At 28.3% G+C, this 12,199-nt stretch overlaps 1 protein-coding gene across 3 annotated transcripts in view; it reads left to right on the forward strand.

Annotated features, from left to right (window-relative positions):
• Window positions 1–10,414: 10,414 nt before the first annotated feature.
• Window positions 10,415–12,199, forward strand: part of LOC105113221 (30S ribosomal protein S10, chloroplastic-like) — a 2,936-nt gene continuing 1,151 nt past the window's right edge. For 2 of the 3 annotated variants that reach the window (XM_011009304.1, XM_011009305.1), the window contains exons 1-3: window positions 10,415–10,782; window positions 10,928–10,987; window positions 11,582–11,914. In XM_011009304.1, coding sequence (XP_011007606.1) covers window positions 10,528–10,782; window positions 10,928–10,987; window positions 11,582–11,893 — 627 coding nt within the window. In that variant the 5' untranslated portion in view covers window positions 10,415–10,527 and the 3' untranslated portion in view covers window positions 11,894–11,914. The remainder of the gene's footprint in view (window positions 10,783–10,927; window positions 10,988–11,581; window positions 11,915–12,199) is intronic. The other variant, XM_011009303.1, reaches the window with a different exon arrangement.

Below are 12,199 nucleotides of genomic sequence, written 5' to 3' on the forward strand. Positions count from 1 at the left end.
TCCCCTGAAAAGAAGTAAAAAGAGTCTCAAAAAGAAGAATCTGAAAAGAAAAAATCACAAGAGAAGGAAAAGGTTGTAAAAACACTCAAAGTAGAGGAATTAGGTGAAACTCATCTGTAGGATAGTGAAATAGACTATGAACTTGACATAGGAACAATGAGGAGCATTATGCTCTATGTTTGAGGAGTGAGAAAAGATGTAGTTCCCTGCCTATGAATTTAAAGCTTATAGATGCCAGTTGTCCTATGACAATGACACCCTCACTTAGTTCGTTGCCAAGCCCTACACATGTTATTGCCTAGAATCCTGTTGTTATAAATTATATGACTACTTATCCATTCCCTATAAACATCCCTAATGATATAAGTCAAAGTGATGGCCCTGCTATTGACAGTTATTCTTTTATTCCTTATCTTTTATGGTTTCATTTTTCTTTCACATAAATTTTTATGAATCATATGACTATTAATGGTTATGGCCCCATGCTTGATGAACCTTCATAGATAGGATTCCAACTTTCTAAAGAAGTGATATACACTGATAGAGAGAGATACGTTATGACTTTGCTGTTTAGGAATTATCGTATGTGGACGCACTGGGCCAAAAGGGTCGTTCGGAGTCACCACCTAATTATTTGGTTCAAAGTTGCCAGGAAACTTAGATATATTAGTCTTATCAGAGATTTGAGCGTAAGAGACTAATTGTGGTTAGGGAAGATATTAATACCCTTAGCGCATCTTACCTAAGGTAAGTTGTTTTGTGGTTTGATGTAATTTAAAGATATTGATGGTTTTCTAATCAATAGTCTATCTGTAGTTTATAATTAAGATTTTCTCATATAAATAAATTCAATGTTTAAGAATTTATTATGGACTCGTTTACCTAAATATTTTTTTAGGAAAAAGTTCTTCGTAATTTGTGTATTACAATGATAATATTTCCAATTAAAATTGGTAAGCATTTAGAATAACTCTGAAAATTTTATAGTGAACTCCAATATTTCAAATATCATTCTCATTTGTAGGTTCAACATTCTATACTTGGATTTTCAACCATTAATTCTCATGAATTGAAAAATGATGATTTATTAAAATATTGAACATATAAGAAAATACAAACACACACATCTTTTATTATTATTATTTTTTCTCACACACCCCATAATTTACATGTTTTAAATATAATAAAAATTTATAGTCTAACCATAATTTAAATACACACATCAACATCTAAAAATTACAAAAGGAACCTTACAAAGGTAAAAACATTATCTAGAAAAAGTTGCTTGTACTTGAGAATAGTACTGGAAAATTCTTGGTTGTAAGAACAGCGGTAGCACATTTTTTCCACGCGCCACCATTTCTGTTGACGTATAAATTCTACGTGTTGTCTCCTATGAATTGGAAAATCAATTTAACCTAAAAGATCTCCTTTCCTCTTTTCCTATATCGACAATAATGGTCATTGTCACCTGTAAAAGATGAAAAACATACAAGCTAGTTGATTTATTTTTATTTTTATTTTTATTTTTTAGGATCTATTCTCAGTTTCCCTTTTCTTCTCTTCCATACACAGTTCTGTTGTAAAAGAAAACTTTTACTTTCGTGGTCATGGTCTCCTGTGAGTGAGGGAGAGATTGGTTGAAGCTTTGTTATCATTGTCAATATGGTTAGAAATGGAGGATCTTCGATGGAAGAAGAATGGCTAAGACAAATCTGGTGGTGCTGGTTAAGTTGCGATGGAACAGTGGCAGTGAGAATAAAGAACAATTCAGAGAAAGAGTGGAGAAGTTTATCTATGTAGTGTCTGACCGACAGGTTGGTGGTTTAAATGGAAAGAGGTGATGAATCTGCTGGTGTTTGAAAGAGAGAAGATAAGTGTGAAGCTTTGTTAGGGGGAATGGGTCTGGAGACTAAAGGTTTTTTTTTCTGTATATATAGGTTATCGTGTGTTTACTTGAAGAAGATGGCCTAAGAGGAGGGTGAAGGGTCATGACCTGTATGGCAGTTGTTTTGGGTGTAATAGGCTAGAAAGGGAAAGTTAATGAATGGTGGATTTGTTTGGAAAAATGGATCAGAAAGTTTTTTCTTTTTTCCTATGTGTGGGGATTGTTGGAGATGAAAAGGCTAAAAGTGATTAAGGTTGTTTTCTTAGTTCAATGGTTTTGATCGTATGAAGGAGAAAAAAAAGAAGAAGTGAGGGGTTTGTATGGCTGCTGGAAGTTGATGGTAAATGAAAAAGGAAAGTTTAGGTTGGTTCGTCAGATATGAGGGAGAAGAAAAGGCTGAAGATTGAAGATGAAAGGAGAATGAGGGTTATTTGGTGAACATTGAGACCCATTCAAAAATTGGTGAAAAAAATTGTTTTATAGCAAGAGCAAAGAAGATGAAGAAGAGCTCTTAGAGGTTCAGCCAAAGCAAAAGGAGGGGTGTTGGGTAGTTTCAATATAGAAGATGAGAGAAAACCAAGGAGGGAGGGGGGCTAGTTTAGGTTAATTAGGTTTAAGTTTTTGTATTTTTGCTTTTTTTATCCCCAAGTAAACTTGGTAATCAAGCAATCCAAAAAAAAAGTAATCCTTCAGCTTCTTTCCTTTTGTATTTGGTCAATTATAATTTTTTATTTTTTTAAAATAATCCCTAAATAACTTCAAGTTTTTCTTCATTTATGCATCATCTATGCAAACAAAAATACACATCTAATCCATAACTTTTTATATTTATAATCAAATAAATATACAAAATTTAGATTCAAATATAACCAAACCCTAATGAACTTTAAATTTTATTTCATTCACCATCATCTTTAAAGGCAAAAAATATTTTTAAACATTAATTCTTTAATGTTTTACTTATAGAAACATATCCGGTCCAGATGACAACTAAACCCTAAAACGTAAAATTTAGGTTTCCTTTATGCGTTATTTTATAAAGAAATAAAAAATACATATTTAATCCCTAATTTTTTCATATTTTATAATCAAAAGCATATAAAATCCAAAGTAAATAAACTAAACCCTAAAAAAAACACTTTAAGTTTTCATTCATGCATTTATTTTCTAAGAAAAGTAAAAAATAAATAGTTAGCCCCTACTTTTTTATAGTATTTTGTGTAAAAAAAAATATAAACTATAGGTGAAACCTAACTAAAATCTAAAAACACAAACTTTAAGTCTTTATTAATGCATTATTTTCTAGGAAATAACCAAAACACATGGTTAACCCCTATTTCTTTTTTCATATTTAGTGATAAGAAAAACATATAAAATTTGGATTAAATCCAACTAAATCCTAAAAACACAAACTTTAAGTTTTCATTCATGCATTATTTTCTAAGAAAAAGGCATAATATATATGAAAAACTATTTTGAGTAAGAATCTCAAGGAATCAAAAATAAAAAAGAGGGGATGTGACTTACCTCAAGGATTATTCCAAATAAGAAGGGAGTGTTAGGTGGTTCTTGATGGCAGTGACAATGCTTGGCTCGCAATGGTTAGGTGTTTTGAATGTTTTTTTCTTTCTCTAGCTTTTTGTAGCCTTTTCTTTTTGGTTTTTGCTTTCTTTTCCTTTTTCTTTTCTTTTTCTTCCTTTTTTTTTCCTCTTTCAATTATGAAACTCTCTAGTTTAAAACAAATAAATTTACCAAAAAACCTCATATTCTTTTTTCACCCTATTTGAGCTTTGATGGTCTCAAGGTGATTTTTATCTCTTTTTCTCTTCTTTTTTTTTTTTCCTTTGTTTTCTCCTCCTCCTCCTCGCCCTTCTTACTCTTTGGCTTACTCTTAACAAAAACCCTTTTTTTCCATCTCTCTCTCTCTCCAATTCATCATTTTCTCTCTCTAGACTTATCTCCTCTTTCTTGCTCTAGCCTTTTATTTATAAATAGGGGATTTTAGGAGCAATCATATATCTTGATTTTCTTGAATTGATCTTGATCCTTCATCATTGATGTAAATTTTATAAACATGCCCATATTTGTTACTTTGACAACCTTTTAAAGCTATTCAAGCGGGGTAATGTAAGTAGTTTTTATTAAGGGTAAAATATATGTTCAACTAAAGTGAGGGGTATGCCTATTTTCATTTATAGGATGCATGTGTGTGAGAGAGATAGAGAAACAGAGAATGGTGTGTCCAAAGTTTAGCTAAAATGGGGGAAAAAATAAATTTAATGCATGAAAGGTTTGGTCACGCCAGGGAAAGGGGAAGAAGATAATAAAAATGATGTTGTTTTATGGTTTTTTTTTTTTTAGTTTTGTTTTTGGAGAAACATATTTTTTCACTAATTTTTTTTAACTTTTTTTTTTAGTTTTGTTTTTGGTGAAACATATTTTTTCACTAATTTTTTTTAAAAAAATGATCCTTAAACTTTTAATTTCTTTATTTTTTACCAATTTCAATTTTTTTCCCAATATTTCTTTCAATTTAACCCCTAATTACATTCAAAATAGTCTCTCAATATTGATGCATTTTTTAATTTAGTCCTTGGCTTTTCAATTTGTGCATTTCAGTCAGATTGACCCAAACTCTCAATTTTCTCTTCATATACACCCCTAATTGAATTACTAATGCCCACCAAGTTTTAGTATATTTTCACTTTAGTCCATAGTCTTTTAATTTTTTAATTTTTTTTGTAAAATTAACTCTAAAATGTAAGTTTTTCCTCTTCAATTGAGTGCTTGCTTGATCTCAAAATTATTTCTAACCTTCTTGTATATGCTTTAGCTTAGTTCTTGTTTTTTTTCAAAAATTCATTATTTGTCTAATTTTACCCCTAATTGTGTTTTTTTCTTTTTTCTTTTCTTTTTTGTGATTTTCTTTTGTGTGTTGATTATTTTTTCACAATTTTCTTTTATTCTAAAAAAAATTCTATCAAGTTTTGTCTACAAAATATTTTGATATAAATTTTTTTGTTGTTTTAAAAAGGTGTAAAAATTGGATTGTGACAAGTATAATACAAAAAATAGAATCCATAAAAAAATTATGCAATAACATACCCATAAAAAACAAGAGCATAGAATAAAATGTAGCATTTAGCCATTTTTTATATCAACTTCAAGGTGAATAATTTCCTAACCTCAAAATAATCTTAAGTCATCATGAAACTTATAAAAAATAAATTAAAAAAATAAAATTATATTCTAAGTGATCTCTTTCTCAATCACTTAGAAAGTTGGAGCTATTGTCAACAAATTCTTCATGCAAGGATGAATAAATGGACACTAGGATTATTGAATTACTAAGTCAAAATAGATTTCATCAAATTGATTACTAGGTTGGAATAGATTTCATCAAATATTTGTCTTTTTTTGATTCCTTCTGATACCTCTACATTTAGAGATAAATTTTTAAAACAAATGAAATTTAATACCTAGACATGGAAAATCCAAGGACCACAACAAATGTAATTACAAAAACACTAAGTTCCATTCATTAATTGAAAACTATTTTTCCTTTTAGTTTTATTTTTAGTTTTCCTTTTCTTTTCCAATAAAAAAACTAGGAAACATGTTCATTTGTTGAGATGGAAGATATATTTTACATCAAAAAATTAAAAATATATCAAGATTACAATTATTTTCATAAAAAAATCAAAAGTATAATTTATAATATGCATCTTAATATCTTATATTTGTGATAATCCAATTAAAGAATATTTTTTTAATTTAATTTAATTAAAAATTATTATGGAAAAGTTATATTGTTAACTAAAAAAAATTAGATTTATAATAAAAATTAAATTTATGACAATAACTTAATATGATAATATTTTACATTACTAAAAGTGCTTGGTAAAAATATTATATTTTTCACATCGTCTTTTTTTTTATTTGAAAAAGAATGGAAGATTTTTAAAGAACAACTATAAAGAATGGAAGATTTTACAATAACTTATAATAAAAATTAAATTTATGACAATAACTTAATGTGATAATATTTTACATTGCTAAAAAGTGCTTGGTAAAAATATTATATTTTTCACATCGTCTTTTTTTTTTATTTGAAAAAGAATGGAAGATTTGTAAAGAACAACTATAAAGAACCTTTAAAATATGTTTTTTCAAACTTGGTACAAATTTAAAAAATTATTGTTCTAGTTTTTAAAATAAAAAAATATTGCATTTGAATAGAAAGTTCTAGTTTTTCTTGTATGTTTTAAAGAAAATTAGGAATATTACTTTGTTTCTGAATAACCATTTAAAAAAATATTTTATTACATCTAGTCTTCTTTTACCATCATCCATAAATATTTTCTCATTAACAAAACACCTAAATATTTTGGGTTTTTTCTCTAGCTCTCCACAAAGAGTATTGTTCTTAGAGAATGCTTTTTTATTATTATTATTATTATTATTATTATTATTATTATTATATATTTAATCCTTTAATAATTTGTTTATTATAAATTAGTCTTCATGATTTATTCCTTATTATTTTCTATGAAACTATCATAGTCTCAACAAAATATCCTTCTATTTGGTTGGTTTTTGATTTTGTAAAATTTTATTTCATTTTATTTTTTTACAAGATTGATAGTTAAGGGACCAAAATTGAATAACCCTATTATAAGAAAATCAGTCCCTCCATTGTTTTTGCTAAATTTTACATGAGGTTTTATCAAAGCTCTTTTTTGATCCTTCTATTTTAAGGTCAAATATTTTGATTCAAGATTTTATTTTGTTTCCATTTTGATTTCTTGGTTTGAGATAAGAGAGAAAAAGTCAATGAAAAATGATGAAGAGAGAGAAATTTTTTCGTTGACCAAGATTTTGACAATGAAAAAGATCATTTTTTGTGTCAACCGACTCATTTTAATGAGAGAAGTTCCATGAGGTTTTCTTTGTCTATTATCTTACCTGAAAAAATAAATTAAGTCCAAGGAAGTTTTTTTGTTCAGATTGACTTTGCGTTTTAGATTAATTTTTTTCAAGTTTAATATCACAAAAGAGTTTTTTAAGGTATTTAGAGTGTTATTTTAAGTGTTTTCATGTGAAACAATGGTTTGAAAATGAGTTTTTAATATTCAAGAAATTAAACCCTGATTTTTTACCACCATTATAGTGGTTAGAATATGAATTTTATGAATGATACATTATCTACCTTAGCCATCGCTGTTATTTTAGTTTGCTTAAAATAAAATGATAATAATTATATGAATCTCTAAGTTTTTAATTGACAAACTAATTTATTATTATAACTTATTTTTTCTTGTACAATGCTATCATTATAAAGTTAAGAAAAATGATTATAAAGGTGAAAATATCATACCTTTTCTTGTAAATCTTTTTTTCCCTTTTCAAATAAGTACTATAAGCTTTTTGTTATAAAGAAGCATGTGAATTAATAAAAAAAAAAAGATACATTGAAGTTACTTTTTAATCTCTAAAAAACAATTTAGGCTAAGAAGCTAATAGAAAAACTTTATGATTTTAAAAACTTCTTGCATACAAAAACATATTAAAATATTTTGTTATATAAAAATGTAATTTCTTTAATACTAAAAATAGTATAGAGCCATTAAAATTTGCATAAAACTCAACTAAATTTGCATAAAACTCAACTAAAGATATAATCAATTCTAATAAAATAAAATAAAAAACTTCTTTGTTATAGTAGTAACTGCTGATCATAATTTTTCCTGCTTTATATTTTTTAGTTTCACATTTTCAAGCTATTTACAATAAAACTTTTTTTTTTCATCTATCTTAATCATAGAGATCACATATCATCATTTATTAATGAAGATATAGGTAATACTACTAAGCCTTATTAATGGAACAAACAATTACAAAGTTTATAACCTATAAATTTGATTAAGATTGCAATTTATGTTTTATGTTTTGACATAAATTCTTAAACCAACTTCCAATAAACACAAACTAAAAAAAAATGCATGACTATATATAATAAACCAAACAAAGGTTAAATAATATAAATCTAAATCTATAATTATTTGGACCACGGAAAACATTAAATAAATTTGACAGCTAAATATCAAATAATTAAAATAACAAAGAAGATTTGAGAAAAAAAATTATATATATTTTTTAAAAAGGAGTTATAAAGAGGGATAAAAAGAGAATGAGAGAACGACTACATACATTATTATTATTCTTATTGTTTTCACTTGCCTGCCAAGCTTCTTTAAAAAAAAAAAGAGATAAATAGCAAATTCTCAAATGTAATTTTAGAATATTTAGGAAATATAATAAAATATAAACCTGTTTGAAATGTAAATCTACAAAATGAACTTATTATACTTTTCCTTTTATTTGTCGATATTTATGAGGAATAATTTATTAATTTTTTTCTAATCTATTTGTTCATTTTTTTTATATATATATTTAAAGGGATATTAGTGTAACTCATTTTTTTAATGAAAAAATCAATGAAATGTGATATAAGAGGTATCAATAAAAACCATATGGTTTGGATATTAAAGAAACCTGTTTTATGTTAATTGTAATGAAAAAAAAAGATTTTTTTAGTATTTAAAAGGTATTTTATAACCACTAAAGAGTTTAACATAATCTATTAATCAACTTTTTTTTTTAGAATGAAATTAATACTTCATTAATAACATAATAAACATAAATACAACATTATTTTCACATTATATAAATGTAGGAGTTGAATCTAATAGTTTGAAAAAGAACTTAACAACAATGATGATGAAAATTGGATTTAATCAATTGATCCTTTTATTAATTTAAATGACAAAGTAAACTCTTTGAAATTCCTAAACTTGGGCTATTTTTTTAAGAATTTATATCAACAAATGCTTGTAAAAACGTTTAAATTATCATGAATCTATAATACCAAAAACTAAGCCTAGATGAATGGTTAATAGGCCTTGATATAATAAAAACAACACTTAAATAAATATAAAACTAACACATGTTAAGCAATAAGTGAAGATAATAAATTTGCATTATAGAAGCATAAAATTATAAAAGAAAACGTGCATAGATAAAGATAAAAATGTCAAGCACAATGAAAGATTTATCCTATACTCCATCTCTAAACATAATATGAGCTTTTTCAATTTATTATTTTTATTTTACAAGAAAGGAACATGTTTCCTACAATCATTTTTTTTTATGGGTTTGAGAGCTAACCCAAGTGTTGATATGATATATCACTCATGCTATTAATTTTTTTTATTAACATAGGTATACAGGTCAATTTGTGTATTTCAACTAATTTCACAGATTTTAAAATTAATAACTATATAAATCTTTAGTAATTTAGAGATTATAATTTTTTAGTATTGATATGGTAGCACTCATATCTCCATAATATTTTTTTTTAATAACAAACTAAGTAACCCAAATAATTATGCTCACTCAAAGAGCAAATCAATTAAAATTTATAAGACAAGAACACAATCTACAAAAATAATAATGTATATTCAAGTATTTTTCTAGCTTTCCTTCACGTGTTCTTGCTTACTTCTCAAATTAAAATGCATAGAAATAATGGGTATTTAGAAAAAAAAAATACATTTGAAAATTAGTCACAAAACCTTGTATGGAAGCATGCATAGCACACATTCTTCTTAAAATAGAAAAAATCATGCAAAAAATCAATAGTCTGATTTTGGATTTTAATAGCTTTGTTTTGGTTTTACTTGAGTTTTACTTGGCTGATTTTAACATTATTTGGTTGTCTTTTAAATTTTTATATTTTTTTTTTCATCTCACACTTGACTTTTCAAAATATTTCCCTACCCAACTAGGTTTATATGACTCTCATATGTATTTATGATCCTCCATATTATTTCTTTTCAAATATGATCAAATCAATGGGGTAACATGATGCACTATAAGATTCCATTGATGAAAAATTAACCAATATTAAAAGTTTTTAATCAATTTGTAACAATCACTAAATTTTTAATTAAAAAAAAAAACCTTAACAAACAAAAAACTAAATCGAGGAACCATGTTCCACGCACAAGGGCAACACAAATTAAAAAAAAGATATATATTTAAATATTAATTTAGATATATCTATATACATAAACAAATCTTATCTAGAATCAACATAAATTTAAAATTTATTTAAAAAAGAAGAAGAGAGAGGGAGAGGCGGAAAATGAAAAAAAATAAAAGAAGTAAATCTGTTAGTTAATTTAGAAAATAAATTAGATAGATTTGATTGAATGATTGAAAGATAAAATAAAAAAAAAAGGAGAAAGAAATAGTGCTCATTGATGTTATTAATCAAGAAAATAAATCCCAGGTCCTTTCCTCCGTGGGAAGGACGACCTGTGTGTGGCTGTCGTAGATGAGTTTGGTAAGGACTAAGCCCATGCGAAAGAATAATGTAGGTGTGCAGCCACGCTAGATCATATGCGGGCTTTAAGCGGATCCCAAGACGAGAACAAAATTATTTATAAAAATGTGAAAAAGAATTGGATAATCCAAGTCCAATAAACAGGTAGAGGGGTTCACGCTGGCGCGCACCAAAAAGATAAGAAGAAGAAGAGAGGAGTGGCCGCTTGATTGATTGATTCAAAAAACAAAAAATGATGTCTCCATCTTCATTCACTACAACGTTAATCCCTTCTCTTACGATCTCAACTTCTCCTTCATTTCCTTGTAAAACAACAAAGCTCTCGACTTCTTGTTTTTCTTTTAACAACAATGTCTCGAAGACTACCCTTAAACCCTCCTCCCTTTCAACGTGTGGAGCTTTTGCTGCTCCTGAAGCTTTGGATTCTCAAACCACTCTAGACCCACTTCCAGATATCCTTGACGGACCTGACTCTGATACCTTTCAGGTCTCTCTCTAACTCTCTCCTTTCACTCTCAACAATCAAGTAAAGTTTACATTATGAAGAGAACGAGTTCTCTGCTTTCCTGTGATGAAAAAAATACATCAATATTATCTTTACTCAATTCACTTGTTAATCCTGGATCTTGTAGGTTGGAGATTCGGAGACTCCCAGTCATCAATCTGTCAGCATTGCTGCAGATGCAGACATGGTATATAATTCTATCTGCCTTATCGTTTTAGATGTCTTCACAGAATGTAGAAAATTAATGAGCTTGTGTCTCTTGGTGTATTCTGAGCTTGTCTTGTTGTTGTTGTTGTTGTATTACTATTTGGGATACCAAATTACTTCAACAGCTAGATATGTAGTTTATTTCCCTATTTATTTCTATCTTCAATAATCAATGAATCAAAAGTACTTTTAGTAAGAGTGCATGTTTTCATAATGTTTTCCATGTTGAAATATTTACCCATTACACTTATTGTTTTGTGCTAAGTAAGAGTGCATGTCCTCTCAACTCAACCCTCTGTTCGGCTGCTTATGAAGATTCTCCTGGCTGGTGGGAAGTAACATTATTTCTGGGTTATAATTTTATAGGATTTGCTCCAAATGGCAGCCTTTCTTTGATATACACGCCTTGAGTGAGCCTACTTGTTCAAATATCTTTGCATCTATGGTCAATTGATGCCTGAATGACCTTCATCTTATTCCTTATGATCTTTTATTTTTTCCTCCCTTAACTATGTAATCACTCTTCATATCACATGCATAGAGTTTTCATTATGTCTTCATGTTGCTTATATAGATGGCACCGAAGCAGAAAATTAGAATCAAACTAAGATCTTTTTGGGTCAAATTGATCGAGGACTCCTGCAAGCAGATAATGGATGCTGCAAGGACCACCAATGCAAAGACCATGGGTCCTGTGCCATTACCAACCAAGAAGCGTGTATACTGTGTTCTTAAATCCCCCCATGTGCACAAGGATGCAAGGTTCCATTTTGAGATTCGAACCCATCAACGTCTTATAGATATTCTGTTCCCAACTGCACAAACAATAGATTCATTGATGCAACTTGACCTTCCTGCTGGAGTTGATGTGGAGGTCAAGCTCTGAAGTTAGTGAATCTGCAGTTAGGTAAACTTCATGACACTTTCTAGTTGCTTCATATCACTTTCTTAGCTAAGACGTGGCTTTTCTCCATAAACCAATATCACAGAATCCCATGTTTTTTTGTGGCACGCCCCCCCCCCCCCCCCCCCCCACTTCCTTCTAGACCTCCATCATGTGACCCTCAAGTTCACAGCTGCAAATGGTGGCCTTACTCAAACTCAAATGATGCTGGAGCCAACACAGCTACGATCCTCATGATTCTCCTCTGTGCACTCGTTTGTGCACTGGCTTTTAATACAGCCATTCGTT

This window comes from Populus euphratica, unplaced genomic scaffold (genome assembly GCF_000495115.2).
Source record: "Populus euphratica unplaced genomic scaffold, PopEup_1.0 scaffold399.1, whole genome shotgun sequence".
Taxonomy (NCBI): Eukaryota; Viridiplantae; Streptophyta; class Magnoliopsida; order Malpighiales; family Salicaceae; genus Populus; species Populus euphratica.